The 23,025-nt window shown below is 40.7% G+C and overlaps 1 protein-coding gene across 1 annotated transcript in view; it reads right to left on the bottom strand.

Moving 5' to 3' along the window:
- Nucleotides 1–23,025, bottom strand: part of SLC2A9 (solute carrier family 2 member 9) — a 203,114-nt gene that overhangs the window by 144,758 nt on the left and 35,331 nt on the right. Inside the window, exons 3-4 of the mRNA XM_020814683.3 lie at nt 20,116–20,276; nt 19,045–19,169 (exon numbers count right to left, since the gene is read on the bottom strand). Of these exons, the coding sequence (XP_020670342.1) occupies nt 19,045–19,169; nt 20,116–20,276 (286 nt within the window). The remainder of the gene's footprint in view (nt 1–19,044; nt 19,170–20,115; nt 20,277–23,025) is intronic.

Below are 23,025 nucleotides of genomic sequence, written 5' to 3'. Positions count from 1 at the left end.
ATCACTGTTCTGGATTTTTGGGACTTCCGGTGGTAGCATGTCATGGTTTAGGGCAGTGGTTCTTAACCTTTGTTACTCGGATGTTTTTGAACTGCAACTCCCAGAAACCCCAGCCAGCACAGTTGGTGGTGAAGGCTTCTGGGAGTTGCAATCCAAAACTCCTGAATAACCCAAGGTTAAGAACCAGTGGTTTAGGGTATAGAAGCTAGAATGTAATTTCTAAATGGGATTTGTAGACATAGAAAGGTGTAGAAGGAATCCATCTTGGTATGTGTCTTTACTAGAAGCATCGAGAAGCTGTTTCTCTTGCAGGTAGTACGAATGTTATCATATGTGTAGTGTGGCCGAGACAAAGACGAAGAGCCAAGCCATAACATCCATGGAGGAATGTCAACAACACCTGTGAATCTCATGAGAAAAGGAGGTGTAGAGAGATGAGCATGCCTTCGTCCTGAGTGGTGTACGTCAGTGGAGAGTGAAGAAGGGGGGGTGTTCCAGCATGAGAAGAAAATGGAGGAATGCTGACACAGAGACAGACTTTTTTGTGCTCTATGGATTTTTGGATGTTACCTTGGATTATGGATTTATGAATGGACTTTGTAGTTACCATTGATTTGCTAGGATGTAGTTCATAGTAGGAGAATAGAAAGGGAGGCTCAGCCTTACCTATTTTTTAGCTAGTAGTTTTTTATTTTATTTTTGGTAGCTGGGATTTGCTAGAATTCTAACTACCTTAGTAAAGGAAATGTTTTTGAATGCTATGCTTTGCAACAAACTGAATTTATCTAAATCTTTATTTTTCTAATAAAACAATAATACTTAAAACTTATGCTTGGTCTCTTGAACAGATAACCATACTTATCTTGTTTTTCTTTAAGGCCACAAATTAAGCTACTTTGACTCAAGTATTTTCCTGGGTTTTGGGAGTTCTGGATGACTCTAAGACTCATGATTTTAACTTGGTTTCTCAGTGGTTTTTAAGTGGGAATAGACTTGGTAGAAGGGTGCCAGTTAGACAGCCTGGTTGAGACAAGGACTCGTCTCAACTTAAATAGGGTCAACGGGACTTGGAACCTCTCTATTCCAGCTTTCAGCATTCTCTTAGAAGAGCTGATGGTTACAAGAGTTAGTGTATCATCTCTGCCAGACGCAATACAATGATATGCTTTGTGTTCAAGAAATGCATAGAGCCATAGATTAGGCATCCTTCAGTCTCGGGAGACTACGGTAATGTGCTCTGAATAGAGGACTTGGAACAGCATCTAATGTGGCTGAGAAGACCAGTTCAAGAGTGACAATCCCTTCCACACTAAAGACAAATACAATCTGTCCCCTGTCCAGCTCCCTAGTTTTACTGGTTTTGGGACTGCCTCTTTGCCTCATCCTGCTGAAGAAGTGTCTCTTCAAAATGGGACAGGTCATGATGCACTGCCTGCCTCCAGGCTGAATGCTAGGATGTCAAGGTTCACCATCTGTTGAGGTCCATTCCTAAGGCCTTCAGATCCCGCTTACAGATACCCTTGTATCACAGCTGTGGTCTCCCTCTGGGGCCCTTTCTCTGCACTACTTCTCCATACAGGAGATCTTTTGGAATCCAACCATCAGCCATTCTCATGACATGCCCAGGCCAATGTAGACATCACTGTTTCAGTAATGTATACATGCTAAAAATTCGAGCTCGATCTAGGACTACTCTATTTGGAACTTTGTCCTGCGAGGGGATACCAAAAATGCATCTGAGACAACGCATATGGAACGTGTTCAGCTTCCTCTCCTGTCATGCACAAAGAGTCCAGGACTCACTGCAGTACAGGAATGTACTCAGGACACAGGCTCTGTAGACTTGGATCTTGGTATGTGCCATCAGCTTCTTATTAAGCCATACTCTCTTTGTGAGTCTAGAGAACATGGTAGCTGCTTTGCCAATGTGTTTATCCAGCTCAACATCTACGGAGAGAGTGTCAGAGGTCGTTGCGCCAAGATACACAAAATCATGAACAACCTCCAATTCTTGTGTGGAGACAGTAATAGAGGGAGGTGAGTCCATGCCCTGGCCCATGACTTGTGTTTTCTTCAGGCTGATTGTTAATCCAAAATATTCACAGGTCTTGCTAAAATAATTCACGATTTGTTGGAGGTCTTCAGCAGAATGGGCAACAACAGCTGCATCATCGGCAAAGAGGAAGTCCTGCATACACTTCAGTTGGACTTTTGTCTTTGCTCTCAATCTAGAGAGATTAAAGAGTTTTCCATCTGATCTAGTTTGGAGATAGACACGTTCTGTTGCAGTTCCAAAGGTATGTTTAAATATGACAGCAAAAAATATCCCAAACAGGTTTGGCACAAGGACACAGCCCTGTTTCACTCCGATTCGGATGTCAAAGGGATCTGCTGTTTAGCCATCAAAAACTACAATGCCCTTCATTTCCTCATGAAAGGAGTCGAGGTGGACGTCCAATCCTGGGAAGTATTTTAAAAAGGCCGTCCCTGCTAACAAAATCAAAGGCCTTTGTCTGATCTATGAAGGCCACAAAGAGTGGCTGTTGTTGTTCCCTACCTTTGTCCTGCAACTGTCTGAGGGAGAATACCATATCAGTGGTGGATCTATTACCTAGAAATCCACAGTGATTCTGGATAGACTCTGTCTGCAAGCACCTGGAGTCTCTTCAGCACAACGCAGGCAAGCAGCTTCCCTACAACATTGAGAAGAGAGATGCCACAGTAGTTATTGCAGTCACCCCTGTCTTTTTTGTTCTTATACAATATGACAGTGTTTGTATCCTTCATGTCCTGTGGTACTCCACCTTACCTCCAGCAAGACAAAAGATTCCATACAACTCAGTGGTGATGATCTCTTTATAGCACTTCAGCAGGGATGTTGTCCTTCCCAGGTGTCTTGCTGGAGGTGAGAGAATCCATGGCTGCTTTTATTTCTGCTGAAGTTGGTTCACTGTCCAGCTCTTCCAAGACAGGCAGGCACTCAATGTTATCTAATGCCTCTTAGTTTACTTCATTCTCTCTGGAATATAGCTCAGAGTAGTGCTGCACCCAGCATTCCATCTGCTGTGCTCGGTCCTGGATGATCACGCCTGTAGCAGACTTATGCCTTTAGCAGACCTAAAGCCTGCTTGATACCGTCATACATTCCCTTGATGTTACCTGTGTCCGCTGCTATCTCTATCTGAGAGCAGAGCTGAAGCCTATAATCATTAGAACATCTGGCAGCCTGTTGGACTTTGCTATGAGCAACTCGAGGAGCCTGCAAGTTGCACTCACTAGGACAGGCTTTGTATGCTGCTAGAGCTCTACTTTTTTTCCTCGATGGCTGTCATCAACTCTTCTGAATGGGCTTAGATCCAGTTGGCCATCTTTTTGTCTTCTTGCCAAATGTGGATAAGACAGTGTTATAAACAGAGTTCTTGAAATGTTCCCATCATTCAGGTGCATTTGCATCAGCTGGGCCTGGAAGGGTTTCCTCAAGCGCTTGGGCAAATTCCTCCACTTTTCTTTCATCACGAGTCTTGCTGATGTCAATACGTGGTCTTCCTTTTTGATACAATCTCTTTGTTCGCAGTTTTACTCTGCTACACACCAGGGAGTGATCAGTATCACAATAAGCACCCTGATAATTGTGTGTGATTGTAATACTAGGAAGGCTAGAGCGTGTAGTGTAGATCCAATTGAACTGATGGAAATGCTTCAATCTTAGATGTCTCAAGGAAACTCTGTGTTGAAGCTTTGTATTAAAGAACGTGTTGCTGAGACAAAGACCAAAGTAACAACAAAACTCCAGCAAGCGTTCATTCATCTTCCCAATGCCAAAATGGCCTAGACAAGTGGGCCAAGAATTGTGATCAACACCAACTCTACTGCTGAAGTCTCTGGGAATGAACAGCATCTCTCTCTCTGGGATTTTTTTTTATAGTAGTTGCCAGATCATCTTAGAATTTGTCTTTGACATCTGTTATAGACAACAGTTTTTGGTGTATATGAACTAATGAGGTTGACCGGTCCCGCTGATGAGTGGATCTGCAGAGACAGGATTCTTTCATTCCCCACAGTAGTTGGAACAATGGATTGTTCCACCTACTGTTGATACTTCGTAGACAGTTCAGAAATATAGTACAGCAGCCCTACTAATCTGAAGGAGCATATCTATTGATTTACTTATTCACTGCTTAAATATACTCAATAACCCCCCTCCAGAAATGTGTATTTATAAGTATTTTCAAGGTTCAGTGGTGTCTCGCATAGCGCTGATAATCCGTTCCGGATAAATCATTGCTATCCAGAATCATCGCTATCCGAAACAAAAAACTCCATAGGAACGCATTGAAACCCCTTCAATGCGTTCCTATGGGGGATAAATTCACCGCTATGCGGAAATCCTCCATCCGGCCGCCATTTTCGCTGCCTCAGTAAGTGAGGAAACTGCGCGAAAACACTGCAAGCAGCCATTTTGTTTACCCAGTGGCCATTTTGGAACCGCCAATCAGCTGTTTTAAAACATCGCAATGTGAAGATCGGTAAGCGAAACGCTTATCGGTCATCGCAATGCAATGTTTAGCCATAGAAAACATCGCAATGCACATTTGTCGTTAAACGGGGCGCTCCTTATGCGAGGCACCACTGTATATTTGCCAGAACTGGCCACTAGGAGAAATATATGATACTTCAGCGTTTTTTGGCATCCATGTGGGAGGGCAGTGTGGAACTGATCCCCCACAGATACCATGTGTAAGCTTCCCCGTTCTCCGAAGAGTTTCAGACAGCTGGAATAGAGAGGTTCCAAAGTTCAGTGTACCCCTATTTGGGATGAGATGAGTCCTTGTCTCACCCAGGCTGTATCACTGACACCCTTTTCCCAAGTCTATTCCTAAATAAAAACCATTGAGAAACCAAAATATAACCATGAGTCTTAGAGTCATTTAGATCTCTCAGAACTCAGGAAAATATTGGACTCAAGGTAGCTTAGTTCGTGGCCTAAAGTAATCGAGTTAAGAATGGTAGCAGGTTGTCTGTTCAAGAGATAAGCAGAAGTTCTTGAGTATAATTGTTTTATTAGAAAAATAAAGATTTAAAAGAATTCAGTTTATTGCAAAAGCATAGCATTCAAAAACATTTCCATATCTAAGTAGTTAGAAACTTAGCAAACTCCAGCTATAAAAATAAAACAATAAAAATCACTTTTCTAAGAAAATTAGGTAAGGCAAAGCCTCCCCTCTATTCTTCTATTAAGAACTACATCCTAGCAGATTTCTGGAACTCCAAAGTCCATTCAAAAATCCATAATCTGAGGCAAAGTCCCAAAAATCCAAAGTCCCTCTAAAAATCCATGTCTCTCTCTCTCTCTCTCTCCCCCTCTGTGTCTCAACAATCCTCCATCTTCTCTCCTCGTGCTGGAAAACTCCCTCCTTTTTCTTCACTGCTGATCACCAATCAGGACGAAGGGATGCTGGTCTCTCTCTGCCTTCCTTTCTCATGGAACTCCAGGTGTTTACTTTTTCCCCTGGAATGTTTTGACTCCAGTAGGTCTTCTGCCGTCGTCGCCTAGCTACGAGATATCCACTAGCTAGCTGTGAAGAAAACAGCATCTAGATGCTTCGAGTAAAAATGACACAGACTCAAAATGGATTCCTTCTATATTGTTCCATGACTACAAATCCCATTTAGAGATCACATTCTAGCTTCAATAACCTATACCACCACACCATGGTCCTAATGAATTAGTCAAGCCTAACTTCCAAATATCATCCAATGTTGTTATACAACAGGATGATATGAAAAAATTAATAGTGGACTTGAGCAATTACATAGTATCCTCTACTTATAAATCACCTAATTAATCTTTTCCTTTTATACCCCAGATAATTTTCATAAGGAAAAAAAATTATACTCAAAGGTATCAACAGCCACAACAATGTCTTGGAATATGCACATGATAATAGTAAAATGTGGTGCTTAAATTGGTGAAAATCTTCCAGCTAGCTTTTATCCATGATAGAAAACTTCTCCCATCTTTCAATAACAGAAGATGGCAACACAATTGCCAGACAACACAACCCAGGCTTGATATTTGTTAATGAGCCTATAGCTCAAGAATGTGTGAGGTCAATCTGTACCCCAACTGCAAATACACAGCACCAGCCCCTAGTATGCCAGCTGATGGTGGCGGTCCAGCTGTCAACAATAAAGCTCCACAAGAGACATTATTATTAACAAGCCGAGTGGCAGACAGTCAGCACAACACTGGATGAAATTATAGCGAACATTTGTCCAACCCCTGAGGTGTTGGAACAGTTTGTTGACATAGTAATACAGTGGTGCCCCGCACTACAACGACCCCGCTTGACGACAAAATCACTTGACAATGCCTTTTTTGCAATTGCTATAGCAATCACAAAATGATGGTTCCAATGGGGTTTTTTTCGCTTTGCGTCATTTCGGTCCCTGCTTCGGGAACCATTTTTTCACATTATGATGATTAAAAACAGCTGATCGGTGGTTCACAAAATGGCTTCCCACTGTTTTGCTGACCTATTTTCGCAAGAAAGGGATCTATGGACGATCTTCGCTGCATGAGCAGGTATTTCCCCCATTGGAATGCACTGACCTGGGTTTTTTTTTCGCTTGATGACGATTTTGCTGTACAGCGATTTTGCTGGAACGGATTATTGTCATCAAGCGGGGCACCACAGTGATTGCACATTCCCAAAGGATGTAGAAACAATTGCCTCCAACACCTAATATCAGAAACATTTGCCAAGTGAACTTCTGTTCTTCACAATTAGAAAAAAAAAATCCTAGGAGTGAAGAAGCCATTTTAGCTGTGCAGCACTTAATATCTTCTGTCTCAGAAACTAAAAAATATAATTGGATAAAACTCATGGAAGAAATAAGCATGTCAAGAAACAGACAAAACAGCGCATCAATAATCCAGCTAAAGGGCCCACTCATACAAACATTTCAGTAACTTAAATAGCCCACTAACTACTGCAGATATGAACATTGCCACAGGAAATCAGGACTTAAAGCAACTAGAGACCAATAAACTTAAAATACCAACTTAAAGCTGCAAAAACCGCAGGGCAGGAGGTGATATCCATCTAGATGACATCCATGTAGAAAAGGTAAAATATGTTGGCACAGTAAAAAAAAAGTGGCTCTGTTTCTTTAATAACTCTTGACTAGACATGGGGATAAATATACAGTTAAAAGTAATTGTGATATTAGTTGAATATAGATGATTTGTCAGATATTTATCCCTCCATATTTGTGAGTTCCAAAGACCCCAACAAATATGAAGGGATAAATATACCCCTTTTATATCTGTTGACTCATCAGCTTCCCTCTCTGCTTATGCCCCTGTGGATCAGCTGTTTCCCAGGGGCACTGACAGACAGGGCAAGCCTGTTTGAAGGGAATCCCCCCCCCCATTTGCAATGGAATAGAAGGGCAGCCTAGCTTCTATTCTGGCAGAGGGAGTGGAGACGGCAATGGTAGTGGTGGAGGCAACGGCAGCTGCAGGATAACCTAGGGAGGTAACAGGGGCAGTGGGAAGGGGGTGGGGGCAGGCGTTAGGGGCAGAGGGACTGTTTTTTCTTAAAAAAGAAAACCTGGCAAACAACGAACTGATTCATGGTTCACCGGGGGGGGGGGATTCATGCTTCATCAACCTTGATGAACCACAAACCAAGACAAACCACCATCTTGACTCTCTCAAGATCCTGAAAATGTGTAGAAAGTCATGAGTGACTGCTGTCTTGAAATCCATTAAAATAATAATTTTAAAAAATCAGGCCAATCCTCACTGCTCTGTCATTTTACAAAGTCCTGGAAAGAATGATTCTCAAGTGGTGGAACCATTTTTCATCCTATAAAAGGCTGGCTTTAGACCTGGAAAGAATTATATGGCACAGATCCTACATTTAACCCAACATATTGAGGACTTTAAAATTAAAAAAAATCATGGAGGTAGCTTTCTCCCCCACCTCTCAGCCAATGGGGGACTCAAAAGAATGGTCTACCCCAGTGATGGTGAACTTATGGCACGCGTGCCGCCTGTGGCACACAGAGACATCTCCCTTAGCACATAAGCAGAACACTACCCCACCCACCCCACAGCCAAACCTCAAACCATCATCAGCCACCTCTTCTTGCTAATTTCCTTGCACTCCTTCTTTGAGAGATCTCTTTAAGAGATGGGAGATAAGCTTGCTTGATTGGTTACAGCTGGCCCCCAGGAGTCAAATGACTGCTTCCGGCCTCGCCCGGAGGTGACTTTGCAAGCAGGAGGGAGAGGCTGCAGGTTAAGGAGGGAAGGAACGTGTGACTTCATCAAGCATGTTTAAATGTCTGTACAACATTGAGGGAGCGAGGGTGTGTGTATGTGTGTGTGCGCACACACGCTTTTACGTGGTATAAATGTTACCCTGAATTTATTTCATCAAAGCAGAGTGTCTCTTTGGAAACTTGTTTTTTTTCCTTGTCAAAGAGTTCTGTGTTAATGCTGTGGAATTAAAAGTTTAGGTGGAAAAATTGTGTTTGTGTGCGCGTGTGTGACTCAAAACTGAAAAGTGGCTCAAAGCCTAGGAAAAATGTGTGTGTGTGTGTGTGTGTGAGAGAGAGAGAGAGAGAGAGAGAGAGAGAGAGAGAGAGACTCAAAACTAAAAAAAATTGATTCAAGGAGGGAAAGATCCAGTTGAGGGAAGGAATGTGCGACTTCATCAAGCTTGTTTAAATATATGTACAAAATGGAGGCTGTGTTGTGTGTATGTGGGTGTGGGTGTGTGACTCAAAATCTCCACTGCATTTAGCTCTGCAGTTTGCTGAGAACAGCAGAAATCTGTGTAGCAATTGCGTTTCTCTATTTCTCATCCCCAAAGCAGGCAAGAGTATCACAGTTTATTCCCAAAATCTGAATCCCAATCTTTCTTCTCCTGGTCCTACTTTGACTGCAACACCAAAGAAAAGATCTTACAAACAAAAGACTGTGGGTTTCTTTATTGTGTCAATCCATCTGATCTGCAGTCTTCCTCTTTTCCTACTGCTTTGCACTTTTTCTTACATTGCTGCCTTTTCCAGTGAGCTTGTCTTCTTATGATGATGGTAGTACAGTACCCCTTGTTTGGTTACTTTAGCTTGTATTGAAAGTCCACAATTAATTTGCTTTACTTATCTTTCTGACAAGTCATGCTATCTGGAAAACTCTTTTCCAACACTACATTTCAAATACGTGAAATGTGTGTATACACTTTATGTAGTGTATAAAATGTGTATTTAAAGTCTGCACATCTGTATATAGCTCTTTTTCTGAGGGTGGTTTATTTTGGAGGAAACAAGTCCAGAATTTCAATGTACTTAATAAGGCTTTCACGGCCAGGATCTAACGGCTGTTGTGGGTTTTTCTGGCTCTTTGGTCTTGTTCTGAAGGTTGTTCTTCCTAAAGTTTCACCAGTTTCTGTGGCCAGCATCTTCAGAGGACAGCACTCTGGTGAAAACGTTAGGAAGAACAACCTTTAGAACACGACCAAAGAGCCCAAAACCGCCACAGCAAGCACTACTTAATAAGCTTTGTAAATGCTGTTGTTATTTAGTCGTTAAGTCATGTCCGACTCTTCATGACCCCATGGACTAGAGCACAGCAGGCCCTCCTGTCCTCCACTGCCTCCCGGAGTTGGGTCAAATTCATGTGACACTATCCATCCATCTTGTCCTCTGTTGTCCCCTGCTCCTCTTGCCTTCACATTTTCTCAACATCAAGGTCTTTTCCAGGGAGTATTCTCTTCTCATGAGATGGCCAAAGTATTGGAGCCTCAGTTTCAGGATTTGTCCTTCCAGTGAGCACTCAGGGTTGATTTCCTTCAAAATGGATAGGTCTGTTCTCCTTGCAGTCCAGGGGACTCTCAAGAGTCTCCTCCAGCACCACAATTCAAAAGCATCAATTATTCTGTGGTCAGCTGCCTTTATGGGCCAGCTCTTGCTTCCATACAACACTACTGGAAAAACCATAGCTTTGACTTTGCGGACCTTTGTCAGCAAGATGATCTCACTGCTTTTTAAGATGCTGTCGAGGTTTGTCATTGCTTTCCTCCCAAGAATCAGGTGTCTTTTGATTTTGTGGCTGCTGTCACCATCTGCAGTGATCATGGAGCCCAAGAAAGTAAAATCTGTCACTGCCTCCATAACGTCCCCTTCTATGTGCCAGGAGGTGATAGGACTAGTGGCCATGATCTTGGGGTTTTATATGTGAAGCTTCAGAGCATTTTATGTGTTCTCCTTGTTCACCCTCATTATGAGGTTCTTTAATTCCTCCTCACTTTCTGCCATCAGAGTAGTATCGTCTGCATATCGGAGGTTGTTGATATTTCTTCTGGCAATCTTAATTCTGCTTGGGATTCCTCCAGTCCAGCCTTTCTCATGAGGTATTCTGCATATAGGTTAGGTAAATAAGCATGGAGACAATATGCATCCTTGTCGTACTCCTTTCCCAATTTTGAACCAATCAGTTTGTCCATATAGCCATTTTTAACTGTTGCTTTCTGTCCCACATATAGATTTTTCATGAGAAAGATAAGGTGGTCAGGCACTCCAATTTGTTTAAGAACTTGCCATAGTTTGCTGTGGTCCACACAGTCAAAGGCTTTTGAGTAGTCAATGAAGCAGAAGTAGATGCTTTTCTGGAACTCTCTGGCTTTCTCCATAATCCAGCGCATGTTAGCAATTTGGTCTAGAGTTCCTCTGCCCCTTTGAAATCCCATTTGTTCTTCTGAGAGTTCTCGGTCCACATACTGCTGAAACCTACCTTGGAGGGTTTTGAGCATAACCTTGCTATCGTGTGAAATGAGTGCAATTGTATGGTAGTTGGAGCATTCTTTGGCACTGCCCTTCTTTGGGATTGGGATGAAAACTGATCTTTTCTAATCCTCTGACCACTGGTGAGTTTTCCAAACTTGCTGGCATATTGAGTGTAGCACATTAACAACATCATCTTTTAAGATTTTAAATAGTTGAAGTGGAATGCCATCATCTCCACTGGCGTTGTTGTTAGCCATGCTTTCTAAGGCCCACTTGACTTCACTCTCAAGGTCAGCAGCCACACTGTCTGGGTTGTCTGGGTGCTGCATGTGTTGCTCTCAAACTAACAGCATATAAACCAAGTTTTGACAAATTATCAGAATGCATACAACATCAAAAATCACATTGTGCGAAAGCATGCCAAGTTGAGTATCCCTTATCAAAAATCCATGCATATAATTATTTTTAAAGTTTGTCTAAATTACCTGGCTTGTATTACTTTAATATTTGTTTCCATTTACTAGAGTTAATGGTTATTTTTCAATAAAAAGTATCATTGAAAGTTCTGTTATGTTTTGAAAGACATATGTTTTGATGATTAATTCAGACAACTGTATGAGTTGTTTTTTCTAAACTAAAACATCAGTATCCAGATTTAATTGCAGTGTTGGCACTTCGAAAGAAATAATTTGATTTTGTGTCACCATCTGGGCACTCGGGCTCAAAAGGTTTAGCCATCATTGGTCTACCCCAAAGCAGCATATTGGTTCCTACTTTGTTCAACATCTACACCAATGGTCACGCACTTCCCCACTGGACTGCAAGTTTTATTTTCGTATGCTAATAGATTCACATTTGCTGCTTGGTTGGACAATTTTCAGATGCTAGAACATCTCTAAACAGATATATTAGAAGAACTGAGTGCATATTATGATATAAACCAACTTAAACCCAACTCTGCTAAGACTTGAACATTTACATTTCATCTGAGAAATAAGCAGGCATCTCAGAAATTCCAGGTACATTTGGAAGCGCATCTAACTAGATCATTGTTGTGCCCCCAAATATGTGACTTACTTTGGATTATATGCTGACCTATGAAAAACAATGCCAAAACATAAAACAAGAAGTCTGCTCAAGGAATAATATTATTTGAGAGCTATCAGGAACCAGTTGGGTCATACAACCAGAAGCACTACAGGTTTTGACCTTATGGTACTCTGCAGAAAAATACACCAGTTCAGTGCGGTATAATTCAACCCAGGCAAAACAGATAAACATAGCACACAATTAAAGCTGTAGAATCATTACTGGATGCCTGAAGTCAATTCCTAATCAGTTACCTAGCAGGCACTGCACCCAGTGACATATTGAGAGAGATAGCAGATAATAGTAAAACATCAAAAGCATCTACATTAAATGTGTGTTCACTCTTTAGATCCACTTTCAGATTAAAATCAACGAAAAGCTTTTTCAGAACATACAGTTATGTGAAAAAGAAAGTACACCATAATTGAATTACAGTATATGGTTTTATGTATCAGGACATATTAAAACTCATCTGGTCCTTAGCACATCTGAAAATACGTTATGACACGGTGTCATCATTTATTTTACAAAAAATAAAGCCAAAATGGAGAAGCCATGTATAAAAAACTAAGTACACTTCATGAAGCAATAGCTTGTAGAATCAGCTTTAGCAGTAATAACTTGAAGTAATCATTTTCTATATGACCTTATCAGTCTCTCACATCATTGTGGAGGAATTTTGGCCCACTCTTCTTTACAACGTTCCTTCAGTTCATTGATGTTTGTGGACATTTGTCCGTGCACAGCTCTCTTAAGGTCCTACCTCAGCATTTCAATTGGGTTGAGGTCTGAACTTTACCGGGCCACTGCAACACCTTGATTCTTTTCTTTTTCATCCATTCTGTTGTAGATTTGCTGGTGTACTTGGGATCATTGTCCTGTTGCAAGACCCAATTTTAGTGAAATTTTAGCTGTTGGGCAGATGGCCTCACATTTGACTCTAGAATACTTTGGTATAGATCATGGTCAACTTATTTACTGTAAGGTGCCCAGGCCCTGTGGCTGCAAAACAACCCTAAATCGTCACCTCTCCACCACGTTGATTGACAGCTGGCATAAGGTGTTTTTGCTGATATGCTATGCTCGGTTTTCAACAAACATGGTGCTGTGAATTATGGCAAAACATCTCCACTTTGGTCTCATCTTTACAAAGTACATTTTTTCCAGAAGTTCTGTGGTTTGTCCAGATGCAAATTTGCAAATCTTAGCCGTGCTGTCATCTTCTTTTTAGAGAGAAGAGACTTTCTCCTGGCAACCCTTCCAAACAAACCATACTTGTTCAGCCTTTTTCTAATGGTACTGTCATGAACTTCAACATTTAACAGGCTAACTGAGGCCTGTAGAGTCTGAGATGTAACTCTTGGGTTTTTTGCAATTTCTCTGAAATGGCCTGAACTCAGGGTGAATTTTCTTGGATGTCCACTCCTGGGAAGACTGGCAACTGTCTTGAATGTTTTCCACTTGTGAAGAATCTTCTTCACTGTAGAATGATGAGCTTTAAATGATTTGGAATTGGCCTTATAACCCTTCCCAGATTGATGGGCAGCAACAATTGCTTCTCTACAATTATTGCTGATGTGTTTCCTCATCATCATTGTGTTAACACACATCTGAATGCTCCAGATCAGCAAACTGCTAAAACTTTGGCTTTTATAAAGGTGTTCACACTTGGTGATGATCAATTACTGAAGGTTTTGCACATCTGGCTTCTCCATTTTGGCTTTTTGTTGTCATAGTTGTTGTTAAATAAATCATGACAGGTGTAATATGTCATGAGTTGTTGTTCATCTGAGGTTGTATTTACCTAATTTTCAGACCTGCTAAGGATGAGATGATTTTATTAGGTCCTAAATCATAAAACCGTAGAATTCATATTTTCTTTTTCACATGACTGTATGTGAATCTTGAAGAAACAACAGAAAATTCCAGAACTATGATGTGGAAAGAAAGAACTGAGTTCTTAAAATGCAAGTCATCTCCACATCTGTGTTACTGTCCTCTATGCCCCTAACATGTACTGTGGAAGATCTGATGTTAGTTGCCTCTTGATGTTGCTTGTTACTGAACACAAAAAAATCTGACATAGTTACTAATTGTGTTGTGATGCATAAAACTGTAACTTTTCAAAAACTGCTTTGAAAAGAAAAAAGAACCACAGACCTTGGAATACTAACAAAGGGACTCAATCTTGTGGAAAATCAAGCTCCCAACTCTTGTCCCCTTGTCCACTCTGTTATCTGGTCTAATAGTTTCACCGACAATATCAAGTGTTTGCACACCCGTTCATCTTCCAGGTATATATCCCACATCAACACATTTTACTAGTAATATCCCACAGCATTTTATATTGGACAAATCAGCCAATCTCTACCAAAGAATAAATGACACCCATTTCTATTACAACAATCCACTAATTCTCATGATCCAAAAAGTCAAAGGCACAGAAAGCATAGACTGATCTTCTTCAGAAATTCTTTTGTGTGCTCTAATAGCCAGTATTATTTATGTTATGATTTTAGTGCCCCTTTCTTTTTGGAATCCAGTTTGAGCATCAGGAATTTCTCACTCCATATAAGGTGAACACTTTTGTAGACGCATTTTTAGCATCACTTTGTTCGCATGGGAAATAAAAAAAATGTCCTATAGTTACTGGACTCCTTGGCACCTCCTTTCTTAGGGATTGGAATGTATACTGAGCATTTCAAGTGTTTGCACACCTGTTCATCTTCCAGGTATATATCCCATATCGATACATTTTACTAGCAATTTCCCATAACATTTTACATTGTACAAACTGGCCAGTCTCTACCAAAGAATAAATCTGAGAAACTATCATTAAAAGAACAGTGGGGAAATATTTCTTTTTCCCTGAACACTATCTCTTGAGGACCATCTCAAGGTGACAATATCTGAACAAAATAACATCAAAGACAGATTAAAATAGAACAATTGAACAAGAACATATCAAGAAATTCAACTCAAATCCCCATGATTTGAAGAGGGACAAAGGCTTTTTATTTCACTATATCTATGCAGGTTTGTCTCATTATCAACCATTTTATCAACAGTTGACAGTTGGTCAAGATGGCGGCGCAAGCATTTGCAGCGGCTGGGCATTCCAGAGATCGGTCCTTATTATGGACTCTACATGCTCAGGCACAAGTAATTTACAGTCAACAAGAATTATTATCTATTGGCAGAGAAGGTTGCAACTTTGAATCGAGGGTCTCAACTTACAACATCCCAGCTGAGCTTTTAAGACGGCCTGCATATCCGGGGGTTACTCCCCCTGCTCTCCCTGTCAGGAAGAAAAGAACAAGGAGAAAACGCAAGCAGAAATGAGGTTGCAGGGCCGGTCTACGAGTGAGGTTAGGCAAAAATCCTCACAAGCCTGCATTGCCAAGTCTTTTTGTCTCAAATGTTAGATCTCTACCCAACAAGATTGAGGAGTTGGAACTTACTATCTCCCTACAGAAAAATATTTGAGACTGTTGCATTATGATCTTTACAGAGACATGGCTTGACTCTTCCATCCCAGGGGAGGTAATTGAACTACAAGGACGCAGAGTACATCGAGCAGACAGGTCTATTGAATCTGGGAAGAGCAGAGGTGGAGGGGTTTGTGTTTACACAAACAATACCTGGAGCACAGATATTAAAATAATGGACATTCACTGTTCTCCTGATTTGGAGTATTTGGCAGTGAAATGACGCCCATTTTACCTGCCTAGTGAGTTTAATGTTGTTATAATAACAGCAATATATATATATACCTCCTGATGTTAACACAACCACAGCTTTGAGTTGTTTGTTAACTGCTATTAGCAAACAGCAGCAGGCCTACCCAGATGGAGTGCTGGTGGTAGTAGGTGATTTCAATCAAGCCAATTTAAAGACCGTCCTCCCTAACTTTTATCAGTATGTGGACTGTCCCACTAGAGGGGAAAATACCTTGGATCAGGTATATAGTAACATCATGCATGAATACAAGACAAAGCCATTGCCTAGCTTGGGACAGTCAGATCATATAGCTCTGTTTTTGATTCCATCATACAGACCTCTTGTTAAAAGAATCAGACCATCAATTAGAGAAATACAAGTGTGGCCAGTGGATGCATCTGAGCAACTTCAAGATTGCTTTAGGAGCACTGATTGTGCAGCGTTTAAGGAGGACAATGTTGATACTTATGCCTCAACAGTACTGTTTTATATCAAAAGCTGCATCGATGTTGTTACCACCACCAGACAAGTACGAGTGTTTTCTAATAACAAGCCTTGGCTAAATAGAGAAGTGTGCCTTTTATTAAAAGCCAGAAATGCTGCTTTTCATTCTGGTGATGTACTACAGTATAGAAAGGCCAGAGCTAAACTGAAAAGGGGCATTAGGGATGCCAAAGCTATGTACAGCCAGAGCATTGAGCAACATCTTGAGAGTTCTGACACTCGTCGAGTATGGCATGACCTACGACAAAGCACGGGGCAGAGTAACAAAAACAGTCTGTGTATCAGCAGTGATTTTTTGGCTGAGCAGTTAAATCAATTTTTCAGCCGTTTTGAGGTGGAAACAGGAACAACCATTATTCCAGCACCTACTGTCTATAATACATCACTAGAATCTATCATCGACAGACAACCACTAGTACTGCAGATTTCAGATGTGAGACGCACTTTCCAGAATATTAACGTTCGAAAGGCAGCTGGACCAGATGGAATCATGGCACGAGTTGTTAGGGGCTGTGCTGCAGAATTAGCTGGAGTTTTTACGGATATTTTCAATCTATCCTTGTTGCAGTGTTCTGTCCCCACTTGCCTGAAGACATCTATTATAGTGCCAGTCCCCAAGTAGTCAGCTGTGGTATCTCTCAATGATTATAGACCAGTAGCTTTAACATCTGTTATTATGAAATGTATTGAGAGATTGGTGCTGGATTACATTAAGGCTAGTCTTCCACCTTCTTTGGACACATGGCAATTTGCATACAGGAGAAATAGATCTACTGATGATGCTGTGTCCATTGTACTCCACACTGTATTGAGCCACTTAAAACAACAAGGAACTTATGCGAGGCTGTTGTTTGTGGATTATAGCTCTGCTTTTAATACCATTCTACCAAATAGGTTGTTTTTTAAAATGATCAACCTGGGATTACCTCAGGAGATCTGCATGTGGATAAAGGATTTTCTGACAGATAGGCCACAGTCAGTAAGGATGGGATCTCACCATTCTTCTACCCTGGTACTAAGTACAGGAGCTCCCCAGGGCTGCATGCTAAGTCCCTTCCTCTATTCCCTGTACACACATGATCGCACCCCACTGTATAACACCAATGCAATTATTAAATTTGCGGATGATACGACAGTGGTGGGGCTCATAAATAAGAACAATGAGTCTGCTTATAGAAAGGAAGTACAAAGGTTGATACTTTGGTGTAAAGAAAATAATCTCACACTTAACATCAAAAAAACTAAAGAACTCATAATTGATTTTAGAAGGAAGAGAAATGTACATAAATGGTGAGGAAGTGGAGAGAGTTGGTAGTTTTAAATTTCTGGGTACTTACATCTCAGAGGACCTCTCATGGACTATAAATGCCAACATGCTAATGAAGAAGGCACAGAAGAGGCTGTATTTCCTGAGAATGCTCGGCAAGTTAAATTTATCTCAGCATTTACTTCTGTCATACTATCGTAGCACCATTGAGAGTATCCTAACCTATGGCATTCTGGCATGGTTTGGGAGTAGCTCTGTAGCGGACAAAAAAGCTCTACAGAGAACCATTAAAATTGCCCAGAATATCATCGGGCTCCAGCTACCAACCCTGGATGACATCTTCACATCCCGCTGTCTGAGGAAGTCACACAGCATCCTGAGAGACTCTTCCCATCCTGCTTATAACTTTTTTGAACTGTTACCGTCTGGCAGAAGATATAGAACAATTAAGACTCGGACCATACGTTTTCTAAATAGTTTTTATCCCAGAGCTATAATTGCAATTAATAATGAGCTTAAAGACCACCAGTAGTGAATAATTAGTTGGACTGTGTTACTTGGCCTGCGGTGTAGATGTTTGTATTTTTAGTGGGGGACTTTTAGTGGGTGGGGAGTGTTTGGGGAATTTTATGTGTGTGCATGTGTCTGGTCTCTGGGTGTCTGTGAATTTCGTTGTATGGGTATACTGCGTATATACTTACAATGACAATAAATAATGATGATGATGATGATGATGATGATGATGATGATGATGATGATGATGATGATGATGATGAAAACCATTTGAGCAATTTTCTCTATTGGCATTTTTTGCTATTCTGTTTCTCCCGGTTTTCCTGCCCTCAATCCCTTACTGAGGACAGCATATCTAGAGGGCAAACTGTTCTTATACATCAATTGAACAAAATTTTCTTCACCATGTATGTATTAATCTGCTTATTTATATTTGGTCACTTGCCAATGTGTAACTCCTAGCAACCACTATTAAGAGTCTCATAATTCCTATAACATTTCACATTGTCCTCTCTGCTTATGTGTGAATGTCTGTACACTGAGGTTTCATTTCACACATGTGATGAAATGGACTGGAATCTTCAAAATCTTATGCCAAATAAAAACCTGCCAGTCTTTAAAGTGTCACCTGACTCTGTGCTATTTAGGAGGACTTTCAATGTTGTAATATTCAAGATGCTCTGTGCTACTGAAATGCATTCAAGTGCCTAGCTTTTTCTGTTGGTAGATTTCATTTAGTAGCTTTCAGCATTTATAAGCAGCACCTCCTATTCTTCTTCAGTGTCAGCTGACATATCAAAAACGTGTGGGGATTTTACATTCATACAATCCCTTGTAGTATCAGTACTGAATATTTTTAAGTTCATAGATGGAGCCATCTATACCTCTTATGAAAGCAATTTTCTGTCCTGCATGCTGCAAATCTGACCCTCTTGATCAGTTGGGACAGGAGTGGTGTGGAAACTCAGAGTCAATTCTATAAATGGTGGAACACCCTGACAACAGCCCACTGCTGTGAAGGCTCCATGCTTCTGGGCATCAACATAAGCATGCAGGCAGAGCTTTTCACTCTGCCCATGTTCTGTACTAGATTCTGCTCCAGGGAGCTGGATAGCAGGGGTTGTTCAACATATAGTCTGCAGATTAGATCATACCTCCATCAATACCCATTATGAACCGGCCCAGAATAACCATTTCGAAGATTCCAGCCAGATGAGAGAATGCCATCAACAAAGCAGCCGCAATGGCAAACACATTGTTTAGGAGAAGTGTACATTTTCTGAAAGAGAATATATATATATATATATATGAGTTTATTTCACACACATATCACATGTTTATGAAAACATCATGTAAATATCAACTTTTATCAACCTCTATAAACTTACACATAATAGCTTAGATCCACACTACATAAAGAGCATTATATGGAGGCACTGGGTGAAAAATTACTGGGAGAGAAAAATTACAAGTTGCAAGAAACAGCAGCCTGCTGACATCCTGAGTTAAGATCCTTTGTCATTTCTACTGCAACTAGCCTATGTCTTAAAGCAGAGGTCATCAACCCCCTTGCGATGAGGAGAGGAAGCAATCATCCCAGAAAAGAGCTGGGAGCCATCTTCCCTGCTCCAGCCCCTCCCCCTCCCCGCCTTACAGCTGATGGGCGCTGCTCTTAGAAGCTTCCCCAGCAGGTAAATAGGCAGTGGAAATGCACTGGGGAAGCCTCTGAAAGCAGCGCTTTGCCGGGGTTGGGGTGGGGGGTTGTAGGGGCAGACCTGCCACCCCCCCCACTACCCAGAGCCCCCCTCGCACACCCCCACGTCAAAGTGCGGCTTTCAGAGGTGCATTTTCACTGCTGAAAAAGCCCCAAGAGGCTTCTGAAAGTGGCATGAGGGGGGTTTGGGGGGCGGGGCGGGTTTCAGAGGCTTTGGGAAGATCATGCAGCCCTGCCGATCAGCTGAGCGATCCCCCCGATCATCTCAAACGCCCTAGTTTTGCACAGCTGATCAGCGGGCCTTTGCGAAATCGCGCAGCCCCGCCGATCAGCTGTGTGAAAATGGGCCATTTGCGATGATGGGGGGGAAGCGATCATCGCAAAGCGATTTTTCCCCATAGGGAACAACGCAATGTAATCGCAAAAGTGATCACAAAATCTTCATCACTATGCAGATTCGTCATTAAATGGGGTGCCCGTTAAGGGAGACACCAATGTATAGTGCACTTACCGGCCAAAATACCTGACAGCTGGAGTAACAATAAAAGCTCCCACAAGTCCTCCAATGGCAAAAATTGAAACAGATATCGTCCAGAGCAGGGTAACTGATTGTTCTGGTATTGACTGATTATATCGTCTTTCCCAAGTTTCATTGTAAAACTTCTTGATAAACTATAAAAAAATTAAAATACATTTAAATTTAATGTTTGACAGAGGTGCAGTATTACCAAGATATACCAGGTGGTGCTAGCAGTAGAAAAACTTCCCTGAGATGAAAACGCCAAACAACTTGTAGTGTTGATAGAAGAATTACTTGTATTATTTATAGGAGTTATACACACATATACAGCTTTAGTCTTAGTTTTCCAGTCTGAGGTCATGCACAGCAGTTCAACAGGATTCAATACGCAAATCACAGTCAAAGTCCTTGTAAATTAGTCCAGAGTTCATTTACCAGATGAGCAGTCATGAAGCCAAAGTTCTTCTCCCAATATGTAGCACAAAGACAGGCTTCTCCCAGGATCTCTCCAACACAGCACTTTGACGACAGCAATCCAACACAACATCAACCATCCCACACCACCAACAGAGCGTGTGTGCTAGCTCTGCTAGCTTTATCTCAGGATTGTCCAATCCTGAGATTCTTCTCTCAGCTGTCACAATCAACTCAGCTGTATTAATTCTAGCTATACACATTTTCATAGCTATGATCCTGTCAATACTTGCAGAATTATAGCCAACAATTCCCTCAGGTTTGACTTAAACCTGTCAATCTCCTCCAATTGTTGAATTCAATTCTCAGTTTCACCATATATACATCTTTAAATTGTTTTTATACATAGCAGAATATTTACATTCATGCATTTCATTTCAATCCCAGCATGTAACAAGCTTTCTCATGTTTTGTTGGCCCCAATACCTTGGTTAAACAGTCAGCTGTATTCTTTTCAGTTTCTCAATACTGTATATCAGTTCTATCAATCCATTTTCAATGCTTTGTTTTACATTTTGATATCTGATATAAGTGTGTTTTGATCTACTCTTCACGTTTGGAGAATTTGCCATCTGAATGACTGCCTGGTTGTCTTCATAAACTGTTATTGGACTTTGTAAATAAATTCCCAGATCTTGTGCTAATTGCTTATAATAAACAAGATCAGTACAGAGTTCTGACAATGCAGCATATTCAGATTCAGCAGATGATAGTGAAATAAATTTTTGCCTTGCTGTTTTCCAATTCACCAAACTACCTCCTAAATGTACTGTCATGCCTGAAGTAGACCTTCTTGTTATTACATCATTTCCATAATTAGCATCAGCATATGCAGTTATGATATTTAGAGCCCTCTGGCTCTAAATATAGCTGTTTGTCTTGTGTTTCCTTTAAGTATCTCAACACTCTCTTAGTCGATTGCCAATGTTTTTCATTTGGCTTGCACACGTTTCTTGACAACAAATTCACAGCTATGGAGATATCTGGCCTTGACCATCTACTAAGGTACAGAAGACTACCAATTAAAGATCTGTATAAATCTACATCACATTCGGGACCAGTGATATTTTCTTTTTCATATTCAACATTCATTAGAGTTGCAGCACCTTTGCAGTTTTCCATTTTGTACTGCTTCAACAGCTTTAATATTTTGTTTCTTTGAGCTATTTTAAATCCTTTTTCATATCTTTTAATTTCTACTCCCAAATAGTTGCTGATTTCACCTAAATCTCTCAATTTATAATTTCTCTTCAACATTTGTATTATATCATCAGCATCTTTCTCACTCTTTGTAAATATAGCTATCTCATCAACAAAGACTAATATGATAGCTTGTTCCTTTCCTTTTATAAATAGACAAGGGTCTGCTTTTCCCTGTGAAAAACCATTACCTTTCAGAGTTTTGGATAAATGTTGATTCCATTCATAACCACTGTGCCTTAATCCGTATAAATTTTTTCTCGGTAACCAACATTTGCCTTTCTTCTCAATACTAGGTGGTATTTTCATATAAATTGTATGTTGCAGGTAAGCATATAAATAAGCTGTTTCTATATCCACGTGTCTGGAAACTAGATTGTGCTTAGTTGCATAAGTTAATACAAATCTCAAAGTTTCTGGTCTCAATGCTGGAGCAAAAACTTGATTGTAATCATTGGATGTCTGAGAATATCCCTTCGCAACTAGCCTTGCTCTGTATCTTAAGTTACCATCGGCATCTACCTTCTTCTTAAATACCCACCTGCATCCTATAATTTTACAATTCTCAGGTTCCCTAACTTCCTCATATACACTGAGCTGTTTTAAAGAATTTAATTCTTTCTCTAATGCTTCTTTCCATCTCACTTGCTCAATTTCTGGCATATTGCAAATGTCCTCATACGTTTCAGGCTCTGATACATTAAGACAGTAATATGTCTCTGGCTTATATCTATCTGGAGTTCTTCGCTCCCTGGCTGATCTTCTAGGCAATTCCCTCTCCTCCTCAAGAGTTTCCCTTTCCTCTGAGGTAGATGGAACTTCAGAATCTGGCTGTAGTTCAACAGGTTTTGTTTCTCTCTTTATTGCCTGTTCTGGTTGATAGCTTTCTTCATCACCACTATATTCACTATTCACTTGCATTTCTGGTGTTTGTATTATGGTTTCTGGAGACATACTTATTTTTTCCAGTAAGCGTGTTCATTAAATGAAGCACTACTGCTAATAAACACTTTGTTTAAATTGGGTAGTCCAAATCTGAATGCCTTTCTATTCTGCTGATAACCCAGAAAATACATCAGCTTGGCTTTCTTATCTCCCTTTCTTCTAGTTTCCTTGGGGATGTGGACCCATGCAGGAGACCCAAAAAATGTAGAAATTTCAAATTAGGCTTCCTCCCTGTCCATATAGTGTATGGAATATTGTTTATTCCACTGTGCCAAAGAATAT

Source organism: Pogona vitticeps, chromosome 5, assembly GCF_051106095.1.
Source record: "Pogona vitticeps strain Pit_001003342236 chromosome 5, PviZW2.1, whole genome shotgun sequence".
NCBI classification, from domain to species: Eukaryota; Metazoa; Chordata; class Lepidosauria; order Squamata; family Agamidae; genus Pogona; species Pogona vitticeps.
The sequence above is the reverse complement of the archived record's forward strand: the minus strand, read 5'-3'. Positions and strand labels throughout refer to the sequence as shown.